Genomic DNA, 19,510 nt, shown 5'->3' with positions numbered 1-19,510 from the left:
CTTCATCTACACAGGAAAGTTTTACTGCTATATTGATAACACCCGTGATTTAGTTAGTTTTATTCTGGTATAAGAATGTCTTTTCAGTTTAGCTTAAACCCCTTTTCAATCAACATAAGCTAAACCAATAAATAAAAATAAAAGACACTCTTACATGAGAATAAGAGTCCCACTTGTGGAGTTTTAGGTTATACTTGGGGGAAAAGGGGGGTTCACATACTCCTTTCCTATGTACACATAGCCTAATTTTATATTAGTTGTGGGGAAGGGGTTGAGATGGAGCAAGTGTTGTAAAAATCATCTTCTGCTGTGGTGTGGCCACTACTGGAGATTTGCAACCATTGTAGCCCATTCTGCATGATCCTCTGCTAATCTCTTGGTGGATGAATAGTCCTTTTGATCCAGTCAGGATGCCACATCAGCCATCCAAGATCTTCTTTTTCTGCCTTGTGTTTTTCTGCCATCAACTTTACTTTCCAGTGCCCATAAACATGCACTGCCTGCTGAACATCTGAAAATGTACCCTGCAAATCGAATCTCTTTTCATAAAATCTGACTAGATTTTGCTGAGTTCCAACAATCTCCAATACGTTTTCGTTGATTATGCAGTCTATCCATGATATTATATCAACATTGCTATTGCTGAAATCAAGTTACTGGCAGATCTGAAAAAAATCTAGTTTCACAATGTGTTGACAGAATATACACTAAAGGAAATGAATATCCCATTGTGACAGTGTACCCCATAAGCACCCCATTGGGAGCTGGGCATCTGGGTGCTAAAGACAAGCACACTTTTGTGAGCTGTTTTCAGGTAAACCTGCAGCTTTGGGGCAGGTAATTCAGACTCTGGGTCTTTGTTAAAGTAGACAAGAGCGTCTGGCTCGGCAAGACAGGGTGCTGAAGTCCTAAGCTGGCAGGAAAAACAGAGATAGAAGTAGTCTTGGCACATTGGTTGGCAGCTCCCAGGGGGGTTTCTGTGATCCAACCCGTCACACCCATGTCATAGAGAAAAGGTCAGCCGTAACTACTAATCTGGAAGCTGGAGGGGGTTATCATATGACATATCTTAAATTTAATTTTAATGACAGTGAATGACACCCCAATCCCCTCCCCCACACACAAACGAACACTTACCCAAGTCAGAACGGGTATTTGTAAATAATTCAGCTGGACAAAACCCACAAAGGTAATATTTACAAACCTAAGAGAGAGAGAAAAAAATAACTATTTTCTTATTTGGCACTAATTTACTCAATCACATCAGATGTTCATTCTAAGGTAAAAAGTGAAACTTCCTTCTGTATTTATTTCTGTGCAGCCTATAAAGTTTCTTGGAACACAGAACGCACACACAGACGTGTGCTACTTGGCTTTAGCAGAGAAAACAACATGCCTTCCTGACTACTCCATGCACTTGGATAAATCTTCTTCTCCATTGCAACACCCTGTATTCCTTTATATTATTGTTAAATAGTATTTTCCTTCATCCCTAAATAGCTGTTATAAATAGCCAGCTGACTATACTGGCTACATGCTCCAGACATGCTCTGGCTTGGAGTAGACAGTGGACATCCTGGGTCTCTGAGGAGAAGAGATTGCACAAATACAGCTACAGTGCAGAAGCAGAAATGTGGACGTCTATGAGCAGACTGCATGGAGGATGCAGAAGGGGTACAAAAGGGACCAGCATCCTTGTCAAGTGAAAGCAGAGGAACTGCATCAGGTGTACCACAACGCCAGGGAGGCCAACAGTCAATCTGATGTCATTCAGCAGACCTGATGCTTTTACGAAGAACCACATGCCATACTCGGTGGAGACCTCTACACCTCCACAGGCCAACATGGATACCTCTGAGAAGCCCGAGAAGACGAAGAGGACAGAGGACATGTGACTGGGGAGTGGAGGGGGTAGGCCAATGCTGTGAGCCAAGCCCCGTTTGAGGCTCCACCACAGTCCAGTCAATTGAGCATAGGTAAGTCTGATGCAGAATCTCAGGTGTGTAAATTTATTTCCCATTACAGGGATGGTGCAACCAACTTAACAGGACACAGTTATTGACTTTTCATTAATTTACTTGTACTAGAAGAGGTAGCGGTACAACAAAGGAGGTAGCACTTATCTGCTTTTCATTCCTCTGTAGAGTTAGGCAAGGGAGAGTGTCATGAGAAGCAGTTTGTTTATGTATACAGATGCTCCCCGAGTTACGTAAACCCGACATATGCAAATATGAGCTTACGGAAAAAGTTCCGTAGGTAGAAATAGGAGGTTCTCTCTCTCTCTCTTTTTTTTTTTTTTTGGGGGGGGGGGGGGCGGGTAATGGTTGGATATACATTTCCGACTTACTCAAAAATTGAGTTATGCAAGGTGTTCCAGAATGGAACGCTTGCATAAGTTGGGGAGTGTTTGTACAGGGACGTCCACTGAATCCTTCTGAGAGATCTCAATGGAACTTTCATGGAGGTGCTTTGTAATCCTCTTCCAGAGATTTCTAGGGATGGCAGCCTTATTTCTTCCTCCACAGTACGATATTTTCCCATGCCAGTCAGCGATAACTTCGGCAGGATCTATTGTAGTACCTAGGCTAGCAGCATACAGGACCAGGCGGCTTCAGGATGCCTGCAGCAGCTGTGCTCTCTCTGTCTTTGTTATCCTCAGAAGTGGGGGTTTCAGCTAAAATCACCATCATCTGCAGATGCCAATATATTCATTGTTGTTACCCTACACCTCAGTTTCAGGCAACTGAGCAATTCCCACCTCATTTCCCTCACCCCTGGTGGGCTATACTCACAACAGCTGCTGGAAGTGGCAATGCGCACAAACACTCAGAAGCAGAAGTGTCAATAGGCATATTTTGTTGAAAACTGTAGGGGAGTGAGGGAAGGGAGTTCTGAATGTTACATTTCACTTTTCGTTATGACTATGTGGATATGGTACCTGTGTGTCTTATTTGCAGCTGCTGCAGCTGCAGCCTTCAGGGATTTCCCCTTCACACCTGAGCCAAATAAGGAAGAAAAAGAAGAGGAATCGGGATGACATGTTCAATAAGATCCTGCAAGCCAATGCTGCGACAGACCATGAGCAAAAAGCCTGGAGGGTCAACACAGCAGACAGCCTAGAGAAAGAGCAGACAGGAGAAAGGCCCAAGAGTCCCCGCAGGAAAAGAAGAGTGAGATGCACAGGACGTAATGGGGCTTCTCCAGCAGCAAACACAGATACTGCAAACTCTTGTGGAATCTCAGTTCAACAATCATCAGCTCGCCTCCCTTTGCAGTCCGTGCAGAACTGCATTAAGGCACCTATCTACACCCTTCCCCCCAACATTCCACGTGGCATCGGGGGGCATTAAGGACAACCATGACTTCACACACAGCAACTGTGGCTTTCACAAGTCAGTGTACGTGTAGGTAAAATGTACACAAATGTTCTTTCTCCTCATTAAGTTCTGTTCCAGTAATATATTAGTTTTCAATGTATTTGCTTTTAAGTTACACAGATTTTTTTTTGCATTGGTTTTGTTACTGAATAAAATTCTATTATCTGGAAAACAAGTAATCTTTTAGTTCACAACATATGCTCCAGAGCACCTAGCAGTTCTGAAACTCCTTACTAAACTGTGACAATTCACAGGATTAGTTAACAGTGTAATGTGCAACAAGCACAGGAAAATTAATAGATGCATTGATAGTGGTACAGTGAGATGTACAAGCACCATACAATTTCTTACAGGCCCCAAAACAACACAGCAAGGTAGAGTGTAGTATACCAGAATGTATAACTGTGGCTTGCTGTTGAAGTGCTCTCTCAAAGCCCTCCTGAGCCACCTAGCTCCTCACTGAGTTCTTCCAGTAGTCCTTGTGTCTGGCTGATCAAACTCAGTAGACAGCCACTCTACCTCTGCTCTCCACCCTGACAGCAACTTTTCCCCTTTGCTTCATAGATATTATGCAGGACACGGTAGGCAGCTATAGCCATTGCGATATTTTTTCAATGGGATTCAATCTTTGTGAATAAACAACACTAGCGTCTTTTCCATCTACCAAAAGCACATTCAATGTCATTCTGCACCTGCTGAGCTGGTAGCTGAATCTTTCCCTGGTGATGCCAAAGTGGCAGGTGTATGGTTTCTTGAGCCAGGGTGTGCAAGGGTAGGTTGGGTTGCCCAGGATTGCTAGTGACAGGTAAACAACGACAATAGTAATCTGCTGGTTGGGAAAGGAAGTCCCTGGTTGTAGCTTTCTGAACAGTCCTGTGTTCTTAAACATGCAAGCATCCCTGACCAGTCAACACTGATATCAGTGAAACATCCCCAGTGATCCACCAATGCTTGCATAACCATTGAAGAGAGTCCTTTCTGTTTTTCTATTGATGTACTCTCTGGGGAATAGCATGCTAACTATCGCTACACCACACAGTTCAGGAAGTCCATTACTCCAAATACTTCCACTATGTCCTGCACATTGCTGAGAGTCACAGTCCTGCATAGCAGGAGACAATTAATGGTCTTGTACGCTCACATGACAACAGCCCCCCGAGTGGATTTTACAACTCCAAAATGATTTCCCACTGACTAGTAGCAATCCAGCACTGCAAGTTTCTACACTACAATCACCATTTGCTTTTCCACTGTCAATGAAGCTCTCATTCTGGTGTATCTGTCTTGGAGAGCTGGAGCAAACTTGGCACACAGATCCAGGAATGTGGCATTCCATATGCAAAAGTTCTGCAGCCAATGCTCATCACCCCAAGCCTGCACTGCTATGCAATCCCAACAGTCAGTGCTTGTTTCTCAAGCCCAGAGGCAGTGCTCTATATTGGTAGCTGCTCCGTGAGCACCACCAACTTTGAATTGGTCCTTGCTATGTCCCACAGCAATCTGTTATCCAAAAAGTCATCATATTCCACACCGACTCAGTTCTTCTTACAGCTCTGCAAATACCACAGGATTGTGCCTACATGTGCAACGCTTATGACAACAGTGCAGAGCTGTGCAGGCTCCATGCTTCTGTCAGAGATGGTGGACAGTGAGGAAGTCTGTGCAGGTGTGTGGGATTTTTTTAAAAGGTGCGCAAATTATGGGATATAGGTGATATTATGAGATGGAGACAGTTGCATGCTGGGAAGTTGACTCCTTGCTCCCACACACCCCTGTGCGACACATTTCTGTCCCATCCTGCATTGCCAAAACTTCCCAAAAGACAGTGCCAGTAGTGGGTCAAACACTGGGTTACCTACCCACGGTTCACCACTATGCATCGCCACATGCACTCCTGGTAAGCATGTGCAGCAACAATGCAAGGAACCAAGTGTGCATGCACACAAACGATATACTAAGAGTGGTTTTATGTCGACATAACTTGCGTCAACCGAAGTTTGTAGTGTAGACATGGCTTATATACATAAAGGCTTATAGAAAGTTACAAATTAATGTTTTAATGGTTACCAATCAACAAGAATCAACCTCTCTCTAGGAAAATAACTAAGAAGTACAACTGGAAAAAATATTTAAATCAAGATCTCCTCCTCAGTGATTTAAGGCACTTTAATCTAATCAACCCACCCTGACTCAAACCCAGTCTACTACTTTGTGGTACGTAGATTTTGAGATGTGGTGGGGGGCACTAATATCTAAAAAGTTACCTAGTTTATTATCCAGTTGTTTTTCCAGGCCTCACAGTAATGCCTTTAAAACCTTTATTTAAAGGTGACCTGCAAAAGAAGAGAAGCCTTTTTTACTTTTTAATATGGAAAAATTAAGGCCACACATTATTTCTTCTACATTCTCTGACAACAAAAGGTGTTTAAAAGCAGCCTGTGTTTTCGATTGGAAATTCAGCTCTTGACTAGGCTGGAAAGATTCTGTACTCCTGCTCCTTGTATGAACTTAAGATACCTGAAAGCCCTTCTTTTCCTCCACGTCTCCCAGCAAAGAAAGACCAATCTTGACATTCTTGATATTTATAACGTCAAAGACACAAAAACTTTCAGATTCTTTATACATCATAAAGCAGCAAACAAAAAAATCAAGCTCACTCAAATCCCCCTAACCCCGCAAAAAGCCCAAAGGTCACCTTTAAATAATTAGTTCTTCACTAGAGATTTTACCTCTACCAAACTGATAACTACTTCAGGTTAATTGGCAAACACATTTGTAAAGACTGGACACTCTCAAGAAATTTGTTCCACCCTACAAACGTTGTAGTTTACCTGAGGGGTTAGTCTGGGTATTTGCTAGGGAACAGCAGAAAGTAGCCTTTACAATTACATTACTTTGAATTAATTGAAAGTCAATTAATTAAAGGTAAATGCCTAGTGTGGAGATACTACATACATACTACAATTCCCTGCAAAACACTAAAAAGTAACACACTGGACCCTGTTTGCACCCCAAACATTGTACTTTCCCACTTCAAACTCAGTTTAATAGCTGACTTCTAAAACTCTCCCACTTTTGTGGAGGACAGAGACTCACTCATTGCTTCTTACAATTTCTGAAGTAATGAGAAAATACAATTCTTTCATTATAAAGTGCATGTCTACTCTGAATAGTGAATCTAAAAGTGGCATGTTTTTCTCTCAGTGATGCTACAGCAAGTTTGCTCAGTTACAAGTATGAAGACTTTTTATACACTAACTGGCAACCTCAACCTAGGATATTCAAATCAAACCTGACTTGGCTTCTTTCTGGCTTATCCTTTACCATCAGTAAGATTTCTTATTGAAAATTAACTAACTAGTCTAGTAATGTATGAGCCAGATAACAATCCATCTCAGTACTATATGAGTATTGGTTCTGTGGTACTAACAGTAGTAAAAAGTAGTTTTTGATTTCACTAACAAGCAATTAAGAAAGCAGATTTTTTGAGTAAAATGCCATTTTTCTAACCATAATCCTATTTAGTGACAAGAAGAATGTCTTCTTTTGAAGAGAAACAATCGAGGGCAACATTGATCATTAATCCATGTTGGTGATGCTCGTTAAAAAAATAATGCAGTAATTAAATTTGTGACTGAACGCCTTGAGGGAGAATTGTATGTCCCCTGCTGTTTTACTAGCATTCTGCCATATATTTTATGTTATCGCAGTCTCAGATGATGCGCAAATGTTGTTCAAGAACACTTTCACTGCAGAATTGACAAAACGCAAACAAGGTACTAGTGAGAGATTTCTAAAGACAGCTACAGCACTCAACCCAAGATTTAAGAACCTGAAGTGCCTTCCAAAATCTGAGAGGGACGAGGTGTGGAGCATGCTTTCAGATGTCTTAAAACAGCAACACTCCGATGTGGAAACTACAGAACCTGAACTACCAAAAAAGAAAATCAATATTCTGCTGGTGGCATCTGATTCAGATAATGAAAATGAACATGTGTCAGTCCGCACTGCTCTGGATTATCATCGAGCAGAACCCATCATCAGTATGGATGCATTAAATGAACATGTGTCAGTCCGCACTGCTTTGGATTATCATCGAGCAGAACCCATCATCAGTATGGACGCATGTCCTCTGGAATAGCAGTTGAAGCATGAAGGGACATATAAATCATTTGCGCACCTGGCATGTAAATATCTTGCAACACCAGCTACAACAGTGCCATGTAAACGCCTATTCTCACTTTCAGGTGACACTGTAAACAAAAGCAGGCAGCATTATCTCCTGCAAATGTAAACAAACTTGTTTGTCTGAGCAACCGGCTGAACAAGGAGTAGGACTGAGTGGTTCTAAAATTTTACATTATTTTATTTTTGTACATAATTCTACATTTGTAAATTCAACTTTCATGGTAAAGAGACTGCACTACAATACTTGTATTAGGTGAATTGAAAAATACTATTTCTTTTGTTTTTTTACAGGGCAAATACTTGTACTCAAAAAATATAAAGTGAGCACCGCACACTTTGTATTCTGTGTTGTAAATGAAATCAATATATGTGAAAATGTAGAAAACATCCAAAAATATTTAAATAAATGATATTCTACTACTACTGAACAGGGCGACTTTTATCCTTCTCAAACAAGATGAGGAGGAAAGGGAGATATGATTCTAAGGAATAGGAATACATGTCAAGAATGTTTTTTTTTAAGTATCCTAAAACTCAATTCTATCACACATAAGACAAAGATGCTCTTTGAAAATAACTTTCCAGCTTCCAGCACTGTGAAGTCCTGGGGGAGAGCTTAAAACAAATATAGCACACATAGAGACTTACTCCAAGTCAATTATAGTATTGATGGGTGCCAAATTAGATGGCTTGATCCATGAGGGTCAGTGTCTTGAAAAGCTGCATGCATAAAGTTGAGCAGGCTTCAGTACAATTAGATGGCACTGTGAAAGAGCAGGCATAACATCTAATCATGCTAGTATCATCTGTGATTTTAAAAAAAACAAAGAACAAAAAAACAATAGAGCCCTATCGTTTCAAGCCCCCATCTTACATGACAAGGTGTGTAGCTATAACCTATGGGCAAATTTCTCCAAAGTGGGTGACAAAAGCTCAGAAGCTCAAAAATCAGGCCATTTACATAATGAGAGCCTAAATATGGATTTAGTTGCCTACCTTTAAGGACCAACATTTGAAAATTTTAGCTTGTGCTCAGTGGGCTTCCTGGCAGGTAAAACAAAAACCAAGCCTTATCTCCTTTTTAAATACAATATTACAAAAAAATTCTTGGCTGTACCTGCGCCAAGGTTGGTAGGGTCAAAATCTTTGTAAGACCAGTTGTTAATGGAGTCCACGTAACTGTTCTTACAGGAGTATCTTCCAAGTATTATTTTAAAAACAAAATCGAAATTGAAGATCAAGGTCAACTGTTTGTTGTGCTGCTTTCTAGTACAGTATCTCCTCACTTAAAAAGAACCTATTCTTTTTGCAAATACAGATTAACATGGCTGCTACTCTGAAATCCTCACTTAAAAGTCATTCTGGTTAATGTTGTTGCAGTGCTCCCTTCTAATGTCGTTTGGCAGCCACCTGCTTTGTCCACTGCTTGCAGGAGGAGCAGCCCGTTGCAGTTTGCTGGTGGGGGCTTGGAACCAGGGTGGACCAGCAGCCCACCTATCAGCTCCCCGCTCCCTTAAGTTCCCTGTGCAGCAGCTGCCCAACAGGCTATCAATTGCTGGCAGTTCAGCAGTCCCTCCCGCCACTGCCATGTGCTGCTCCTGCCCTCTGCCTTGGAGCTGCTCCCCGAGCCTCCGGCTTGCTGTGCGGGGGGGTGGGGGGGGAGTGGAGGAAGAGGGGGGCTGTCAGGGTGTCCCCCTCCCCCCTGCACCCCGCTTACCCCATCCTCCATAGAGGAGGGGGGGACACATGACAGGCCTCAGGAAGCTTACTGGCAGCAGCTGTGGTCCCAGCAACGTGATCTAATTAACAAGGCAGTGTACTTAAGAGAAGGGTCAGCTGTACTTAAAGGTGAAATGTGCATCTCTCTCTCTCTCTCTCACACACAAGGTATGTCTCTCTTCCCTCCATTCCTGCTGCCTTGTAGTGAGAGAGTTAACCCCTGAGGGCTCAGCCAATTGCTAGTTCATCATTTAGCAGTAAGGAATTCCCAGGGAAATATCCCACCTTCTGACTCTTCCACCTCAACCAAGCTTCACAATCATGATTACTGTGTACCAGTATTAAACTGTTTGTTTAAAACTTATACTGTGTGTGTATATAGATTGGATGGATGGATGGATGGATGGATGAATAGTCAGAGTCTTTTGTCTGGGGAAAAAAAATTCCCTGGAACCTAACTCCCTTATTTACGTTAATTCTTATGGGGAAATTGGATTCGCTTAACATTGTTTCACTTAAAGTCGCATTTTTCAGGAACATAACCACGTTAAGTGAGGAGTTACTGTACCTAAGAAACCAGTGTATTGATATAATGATAAGGGGGGAAAGGTTTATTAAAGAAAACCTCACTTCAAGATTCTAAGTGCTATGTTATTTATGAACTTATGGAAGACTATGAATGAATACGTTGACAGCATCCTTTTAAAAATGGCATGCTTGATAAGCCCTATTTTTTCCCCACAGAAAGGCAAGCAGCCCGCTCAGGTAGTCATTCTGAGCTATATGTGGCTATATGGGACTATATTTAAATGTTCTGACTCCAGAAATAGCTTGTACTCCATGCTGCACAAAAAAATAAGTTTTGTATACACACAGCAGCATACTTTCTCTTCCCTGACTTGGGAGAGTGAACCAAAGAGCCATACCTCCCAACCTAGAAATATTTCAGGAGTTGAAAATGTGACTTGCACTTTTAAAAATCAGATGACAGCTCCAAGGCAGGCAATTTTGATTGTTACGGCATGTTATAAGTTATCACTAGGAACTGGTATAGAAGAAAAAAATTACTACTTCCATTAGTATCAAGCAAATACTGAACTACACAGATTCTTTCACCAAGTGGTTTGAAGAACACTTGAGTGAAGAAAAATCATGCAGTATGCCTGAATCAAGGGGAAGGAGGGATCTGTTTACAGTCAGACAACTAACTATGTCTTCCCCTACCCCCACCCCCGGCAAATATTTATATTCTAGTAGCCTCCTTATGACAAATTTTCATGTATTTAACCAGTTGGTTCTTTATCTTTCCCCTCCATAAAGCAAAACTGAGTGCATGAAAAAAATTAAGCTAGGATAAAAGGTGCAAAATCTGGTCCTTGATTATCAGCGCTGAAAGAGACTAGATGCAGGTTCATGCACTTCTAACAGGGACACCAAACAAAACTGTTGTTTTATAAACTTACAAGAACTTTCACCACTGGAGATCTTGAATGAATATATTAACTACCTTTTCCCCCACAGAGAAACCGGTAATAGTCCGAGAAGCACTTCAGTGTTACCCTGAAGCAGCGGATCTATGGTCATTTGTGAACTGTGCTTAATTAAATTTTTCTTCCTAGCTATTGATTAGGAGGCTATTATAGTCCAACTCCTGCTCCATTTCTTCTCAGAACGGAACATCTGCAGTTTTGACAAAATAGCTTTAGAGGGATGAGGTGGGTGAGGTAATCTTTTACAAGACCAACTTCTGTTGGTCAGAGAGACAAGCTTTTGAGCTACACAGAGCACTTCTTGAGGTCTGGATCTTCCAAGCTTTTCCTCCCCAAAACAAACATAACTTCAATATTATCTGCAATTGAGTATAAAAGTCAGTGGTTTCCAAACTGGAGTTCACAGACTACCAGAGAGTTGGCTGAACATATGGTGCAATCCCTCCTCGAACTGCATTAAAAGAAACTAAAATACATTTTTCCTCATATATTGCTTTTTCACATAAGAAACTGATATAGTTACCAAAACAGTTTCATTTAATTGCCAGTGGAAGAAGGGTTAGTCCATTCAATCATAAATGGAAGGAGAGTTGGTCCCCAAGTATCTCTATTAAGTTGTGGTATACAGTAGAACCTCAGAGTTACAAACACCAGAGTTACGAACTGATCCGTCAAAAACACACTTCATCTGGAACTGGAAGTAAGCTATCAGGCAGCAGCAAAGAAGAAAAGAAAAGAAAAAGCAAATACAGCACAGTCCTGTGTTAAATGTAAACTACTAAAAAAATAAAGTGGAAGTTTAAGATTTGGCAAGGTAAGGAAACTTTCTGTGTTTGTTTCATTTAAATTAAGATGGTTAAAAGCAGCATTTTTCTTCTGCACAGTAAAATTTCAAAGTTGTATGATGTTAATCTTCAGTTGTAAGCTACTGCACATCTTACTGTTAAGATGATATTCTTTTCCTCTTAAGGCAGAATATTGGAGATTTAAGCAGCCACAGTCCAAAATTTAGATTTTGTTTTAATGATGCCTCTTTAACAAACAGAAGGTAATGTTTATGGGATCAGACTGGATGATCCCAAAAGTCTCTTACAGTTATACTATTTGGGTTCCCCTTGCACCACTGCTTGTGCCATGAATGAAGAGTCTAGAATATCAAAACCAGAGAACTACTTCCTACACTGTATGGTTTTATTATAGATTTAAGACTCACAACATGATTATAAAGACAGCTTGAGGACATTAATCTTTTACAGTACTGTATTCTAATACTTCCAAGACAGAGCAGAAAAAAAGAAACCCTACTCTATAGTAAGCCATTCCAAACGTTATTAACACTGTGGTTCTGCACCAGTCAAAACGGAGGGTACTCAACTTCTCTTTTCTGGTCTGCTTGCAAACCTGTATTGTTGATATACTGGTACATGACTTCATGATCTAGCAATGTGGAGTCATAATGAAAATAATATCAGAATTCCCCCTCCAGTCTTTCATTTTAAAGCCTCAAATTCTTCTAATATCCCCCCCAACCTATATTTGGTTCATAATGAAACATTAAAGTTTATTTATTATTTCTTCCACTCTTAGAACTATTACTTTGCCCTCCACTCAGAATTTCCCTTAAATCTTCAGCAACAGACTTTGCTATATGCACCTATTATGCTTATAACCAGATGGCAAGAGAGAGATTACAGACTGTCTAGTTCTCCTAACAAGTGCTTTTCTTTTTTCATGATATGCAACATCTAACTAGAATAAGGGATAATGAGAACTCTTAACTATGCTGGGCCATTTTCCTGGAAAACTGAGGCATTAGCAATTATCTGTGGTTATAGCACATCTTGGTAACAGTATTTTAAACACAGTTTAGCAAATTCCTTCACTCCAAAAGTTATGCTAAAGGGGTTTGCTAGCGATGTAAATAATTAGCACTTATTTAACTGTCTTGCAACTTTTTACTGTTACAACATGTGAACCTTCTAAAGTCCCCCAATAGAAAGGAAAAGGTCCAATATACTGCTGAATTCTCTCTCAGGTCTCACATTTGAATAGACTCTAGAATGGCAGAGTGCCACAAAGAAATACTTAACACTTTACATCCAATTATCTCACACCTGTTCAGAAATCTTAATCCTTGAACATGTCTATGTGGTAGGCAAGTACTACCCCCCATTTTACAGATGAGAAAACTGAGGTACAGAGAAGTAACTCACCCTTGGCTCCCACAACAATTTAAGGGCTTGCCTGCACAGAGAAATTAAATTTACTGGCAGAACTATCTCAAGATCCAACTACCACACACAATTCAGTTCTTACTACATTACTCCAAAATAGCTTGAAGAAATTACAAAGAAGACAGACATAAAAATGAGTAACCTCATGAGCATTATTATGACAGTGTTTAATGTTTTGCATTGTAATGTTTTCACTTTGTTCTGAAGTACTAAAACCTACACACTTTGCAATGTTTTCCAACTCCAGTGAAAACACACCCAATCCAAAAAGCTAACAGCAGCCCATGCTTCGGGCATGGTTCTTTTCATCCTCCTCCTACCAAAAACCAAAGTACTCTTTGCAATTACAGGATAATGGTTCTTAAACTTCCTGAAGACAAGAGTACACTATTATCTAATAACAGTTTGATTGTTTTTTCACTAAGATGGCATGACAGAGAAAAATCAGCCATCTAACAGGAGCCCTGCTTTAACTTTATCTGAACCATGTAGAGATTCTAGACCTACAGAATATTGAGATCCATTGTTGTAAATGTACTGCTCTTGCACTACATAATGCCTTTCATTTAGATAGTCCAAAGCTCTTTATTTACGTTTTTACAATTAGCTCATAAATGCAAGAGAATGTGTATGCACTGTCAGGCTATGTCTATACTATGGTGCTTTTAGCGACACGACTGCGCTGCTACAGCCATGCCATTAAAAGGTGCATAGCGTAGCTGCTGTTTGTTGGCAGGAGAGAGCCTGCCAACAAAAAACTTCCACCCCCAAGGAGGAGCAGCGTTAGCTTTGTCAGCAGGAGCGCTTTCACTGCTGTTCACATTGGTGCTTGTTGACAGCAAAACTTTTGGTTTTTGAGGTGTGTTTTTTTAACACACCTGAATGACAAAAGTTGTGTCTTTCACTTGACATTGTAGACAAAGTCTTGATGCCACATAGCTAAAATTTAAAAAACAAGAAACACAAAGTTTAAGGTTTCTATAGCAATGTTAACATTTTCATGTTGCACAATGAATATTCAAGTCATTTCCTGATTTTTTATTTGAACTGTACAACATTAGACCTGTATTAGCATGGGAAAACTAAAGAACATCCTTGTATTGTAAAAGAAATAAGAGAAATTATATGGGTAAGCAGCTTCCTGGAGGCACAGCTATGTTTCTGATAAGTACAGTACAACTGACTGCGAAGCATACACTCCTTTAATTGCACTAATCTGCATTTCAAGGAGTGTGCATTTAATAAATACATTAGTGTGGTGTTTACATGAATTGCACAAATGCTTCTATGAAAGCAGGAAGCAGATACTAAACACATTCCCTACCAGACGGAAAGGGTTCAAACAGCAATCTGCAAACTTCCCACTGTCCAGGGGAATGGCAGCAGATCCCCACTGCAAAGAGGATACCTGCTCTCTAAACAATAAAGTTAAGTAGCAGCCTGATGGCTGACCTCCAAGTCCTTGTCTATACAGGCAAAAGACAACTATGTTTTTCAATAGCATTAGTTTAACTTAAGTGAAAGTTCCCTTACTTGAATGAACATACACACACTCCATCCCCTCAAAACATTTGCTTTACCTGCATAGATACAGTCCAATTTATCTATCTCAAATTTCCAGGACCTAGTAGCACCAGTGAATTCTGAGCTCAAAACCAAGGGGAAATCGGAATTGAATGCCTGGCTGAATTACATGTTCAAATAAAATGAGAACATATTTCGTGAGTTGTGAGTCCTTCCTGTAATACGTACCTCTAGATTTAACATTTTATACAAGCAATTTGTAAACAGATATAACCTTTTCTAAAACAAAATCAGTTTTCCAAATTTGTTGTCAAGATGTCCTTCTCAACATCTGGTTAGACCATTTTAAAATGTGAGCCTGTCATTTCTCAGTCTCTCAATTCAGATGTGACTAAAGAAATTCACAAACTTTGCTCCTTTTTCATTTAACATCTTTTTTTTCCAGGAAGTTACTACTGTGGGAACACTATGTTTAAACAATTTTATAACAACCTCAGCATCCTCTACCAAGCAAACAATATATCAATTGCTTTGTCTATCAGGGTGTCAGTGTTGTGATCTACCCATTAAATCCTAACCTACAAAAACTGAAAACTCTATCTTAAGCAAAGTTTTGACCTCAAAATGGGAGAAGTATCAGAGACTCCATGAAATCCACTAGGAACTTTGCTATTGATTTTATGGGGAAGGACCTGACACAGTCCACCCACTGTGATGGGTGACAGTAAAAACTCTAAACAAGAAAGTATCTGGGAGGGGGGAAAAACACCCTCTTCTGAGCCGTTCAGTGCAGGAAATTAACATGTGACAGCCACCTATAAAGGAAATATTAAAGTATATTGCTAATCAGTAACAATATTGTAAATGAAAAATCCAGAAGTTCCAAATTTGATTTGTAGAAATAAAGCTCTCACATCAGCAAAATCTTCATTTCCAAAGAATCTCAGGTTCTTCATTACCCTGTGTTCTTTAGCTAGTTAGCATATCCGCCTTACTATTCATCTCCCACCCCATCACAACCAAACTGCAGTAAGGCCTACCCAGAAACTTCCTCCTCCTCAAACTCAGGAACGACCCCTTGCCCCCAAAAACCCAAACTAACAACAACAAAACCCTCCACGTTCGAGAAACAGGCAGGCTTTAAGAAACTTTTCCTTCATCCAAGGCAAAACAACTCTCTCCCGTATAAAGAGCTCAACACAGACCCTCCCATCATCCTTCCTCCCCTCCGACCCCCGGCAAAAGCAGACCCCTCACCACCCACTCATTTTCCTCAGCTAACTAATTAACGGCACAAATCGCCTCACACACTTAAGAGCAATCCCTCAGGCACTAAGTTCCGGGCAGAGCCACGAGCCAGCTCCCCCACGCCCCCCAATCCTGGCAGGAGCAGACCCCTTCCTTTCCAATCCTCCTCAGTCAGGCTACTACGGACCCTCTCCCTCCCTCCGGCCGGGCTATTCCTCACAGCGGGTCCCGCCTCCCATCCAAGCCAAGCCGGGCCCCTCGTACTTTCCTTCCCAACCTCCCGCCTGCTCCCGGTCTCCAGAGCCATGAAGGGCCCAGCCCGAGCCTTGGCCCCAGCCTACTCCTCCCAGAGCCCCGCAGAAAGCGCCCCTACCCCCAAGTTCCCTCATCTCTGCGGCCACAGCCCCGTCCCCGGGCTGGCGTAGCCCCCCCTTAGGTCCTCCGCGGCGCGTCTGGGTGACTACGACAAAACCAGGCCTTAGGGGCCGCGAGCGGGGAGGAGGTGGCTCCGTTTCACTCACGCTCTCGTGGTCCCACCGCACGTTGCTGCGCTTCTCGTCGGGGGCCAGGTTCCTGTCCCGGCCCATGAGCTCGTCGAGGAGCTGGGCGGCCGATATCATCGTGTCCTGATGCCCGAGTGGCCCCTTGCCAAGCACCACTGCGTTCACCCCCTCGCTGCGTCCCCGACCGACCGCTCGCTCGGGCTGCCGCCGGAGTGACAGAGACAAAATGGCGGCGGCGGCACCGCTCCTAGCTCTTCCCACAATACAACGCGCGCCGGCCGCGTTCTCGCTAACCGCCCATGGGGCCTGTCAGGGCTTGGGCCTCTCAGTCACATAGGCCTCATCCCCGGCCTTGCTGGCTGGCGCAGGGTGCTGTCTTTGTGACGAGGGCCTCGCTGAGGTGTCTCTCTCCCATGCACCTCGATGCTGAGGGAGGAGGGTGGCGGTCAATGTGCTCGGAGCTTCTCGCGTTGCAGTGCCTCTGTCTGAGACAGGCGGCATCAGCCATCCTGCTATGGAATGACACCTCCTCTGCCATGCAGGCCGGGGCTTTGCGGCCAGAGGGAGATGTGCTCCAACAGCAAGATCCACACAGAGGTTGTTTGTACCCTTGGTGGAGCTAGTCAGTGCCAAGCCTACATCCCCCAGCTGGGAGCAACATACCTCAGCTACCTGCATGGAGGTACCACTGCCCATGCCTTGTCTACATTCAGGTCTGGTCTACACTAGGAACTTACATCAGCATCGCTACGTCACTCGGGGGTGTGGAAATCCACACCCCAGAGAGGCAGCTGGACCAACCTAACCCCTGAGTAGACAGCGCTAGGTTGACCACGTTGAGCTACCCATCACCTCTCGAGTCTGGTCTACACTACAGACATACATCAACATAACTACATCACTCAGGGGTATGAAAAGTCCAAACCGTGAGCGACATAGTCATACTGTCCTAACCCCCGGTTTAGACAGTGCTATGTCGGCGGGAGAGCTTGTCCCATTGCTATCGCCTCTCGGGGAGATGGATTTATTACACTGACAGGAGAGCTCTCTCCCATGGGCAGAGTGTCTTAATTAAAGCGCTACAGTGGCACAGCTGTGCCAATACAGCATTGTAAGTGTAAACCTGCTCTTAGCAAGGTGAATTACCTATGGTGATGGGAGAACTCCTCCCGTAGGCATACATAGGTCTGTACTTAAACGCTCCAGCAGTGGTGCAGCTGTACTGCTGTAGCATTTAAGTGTAGACACACTCTCACTCCAGTTAACTGTCTCGATGTCAAGTCACAGGTGGTTTTGCAGAAAAGGCACAGTCATGCTGTTGAGAGACATTGTGGCACCACCGCAACACAACTAGGCTTTGCACATCTGAGGTCAGAAAAACAGGACATGCCTGGGCTGGATTTGGGAAGGGGAGCACAGAACAAGGGGAAGGAGATGGTTCCTGGGAGGGAGTGGGGCTCCCTGGGCAAGAACAACAGCCAACAGGGTGAGGAATGGGTGTTGGGGAGCTGATGTCATGAGCTCTTTTTTCTGCTCTCAGCAGATTGTTGGTCTGGTAGAAAACAGAAGCTGTGGCTTAAGGGCTCCTGTTGGGGAGCCAGTGGGAGGAGGAGAAGCATTAGCACTGCGGAGGAGGAGGAAGATGCAGCAGCAGCCTGAGAGGTGAAAGAGGTGGCACTGCAGAACAATGAGGTGCCATGGCCTCATGAGAGACCACAGTGACATGGCATAGCATTGAGAGATGTCACTGGCTTCAGATATCGTGTCTTAAACATATCCATCCCTATGGTGTTGATTATTTATAATTATTACATTGATTATTGAGCATCAGTAATATGTTAATCGCTGCATCAACACTTCTGTCCCGTCAATGGTTAAAATAGATCAAATCAGGAAGGAGGTGCTTTCATCACTGCAACCAAGGAGGAAGGGGGAAGATATAGAGGGAGTGCTGTGTACAAAAATCTGGGGGAGGAAGAGATGCTCCTCTCTAGTTTTAGGAAACAAGGGGGAGTTGTGTTGTCCTTCACTTCTTCTTTCTTTAACCCCTGGTTCTGACCCTGCCCTCAGAGCCACATTAATGCTGCCTTGTCCAATAGGAAAATTGAGGCCATAGTGGCTTTGGAAAAACTCACAAGTAACTTTACTCATGTAAACTGTCTCATTGATTACAGAGGCCTGGCATAACTCTACAAATGTCGGACTGTGTGAGGTACTGTATGTCCTAGAGTGTAACAGAAATTTGCTTATATATTAAAATTATTTTTTGTTTTGTTTGCTTTCAAAATTCCCTTGTAGCGTTTGCAATCCAAACATTGCAGCCTGACGCTGATGCATGAGAACCAAAAAATGACACTAAGAAACAAGTAAAAAATGACTGTAGTCTATTTTAATGTTTCAAGTTGGATGAATGCAGAAAGTAAATATATATAATAAATGATGTAATGTGAGATAGACAGTTACTATTATTTAATTAAATCTAAAATATTGGGTGTGATTCTGCTCTCATGCTAGTATACGCCAGAAGCACCTCCTCTGAAGTCAGTGTACCTACCAATATAAACTTGATGTAAAATCATAAGAATTAGGTCCATTACTCAAAACAATGGTAAAAAAAAGTTGCTTTTTAAAAATAAGATTTTTCTGTTGATTGTGTCTACATGTTTTGTAAAAAAGGTGGCTCTACTGATTTAATTTATTACTAGTCACATATGTAATTCTCTTTAGAGAATCAGGCCCTCAGTAGACCCCCTGCACTTGCACAAAACCCTACTGAAGTCACTGGGGTGTGTGCAGGCCCAGGGGTCTGTCCCCACAGTTCTCCTTTCAGGGTCAGGGCCATAGACGCTTTATTTTTACACTATTGGACATTACAGAACAAGTTATATTAAACAGCTCTAAATAATTGTTACAATGATGTAATTACTTACTTGAATAATTCTTACTAATGTTGAGATCCCATTACATCGGTGAAACTATTTGCATGAGTAAGGATTAGTTCATTAAATCTATACTAGATTATAGATTTTATTTTAGACTAAGGGCCAGATTCTGGCCCCCAATACAGCCCCTTTGTGCTGCTCCTGGGGCCCTAAATGGCCTTAAAGGTGCTCCAGCTCAGTGTAGCTGTTATGAATTTTCCCAGCATGCAGGACTCCCCAGATGCCATGATACAGCTGGTGCAGGTCAGCTGGACCTGAAGATGGAGTCCTAAATGTGTATTTTAG

At 42.3% G+C, this 19,510-nt stretch overlaps 1 protein-coding gene across 3 annotated transcripts in view; it reads right to left on the bottom strand.

Annotated features, from left to right (window-relative positions):
* Nucleotides 1-16,532, bottom strand: part of LUC7L3 (LUC7 like 3 pre-mRNA splicing factor) — a 43,477-nt gene extending 26,945 nt beyond the window's left edge. For 2 of the 3 annotated variants that reach the window (XM_030535052.1, XM_030535053.1), the window contains exons 1-2: nucleotides 16,302-16,532; nucleotides 1,138-1,204 (exon numbers count right to left, since the gene is read on the bottom strand). In XM_030535052.1, the coding sequence (XP_030390912.1) occupies nucleotides 1,138-1,204; nucleotides 16,302-16,400 (166 nt within the window). In that variant the 5' untranslated portion in view covers nucleotides 16,401-16,532. The remainder of the gene's footprint in view (nucleotides 1-1,137; nucleotides 1,205-16,301) is intronic. The other variant, XM_030535054.1, reaches the window with a different exon arrangement.
* Between the last annotated feature and the right edge of the window lie 2,978 nt (nucleotides 16,533-19,510).

This window comes from Gopherus evgoodei, chromosome 15 (assembly GCF_007399415.2).
Source record: "Gopherus evgoodei ecotype Sinaloan lineage chromosome 15, rGopEvg1_v1.p, whole genome shotgun sequence".
In the NCBI taxonomy this organism is placed as follows: Eukaryota; Metazoa; Chordata; order Testudines; family Testudinidae; genus Gopherus; species Gopherus evgoodei.
The sequence above is the reverse complement of the archived record's forward strand: the minus strand, read 5'-3'. Positions and strand labels throughout refer to the sequence as shown.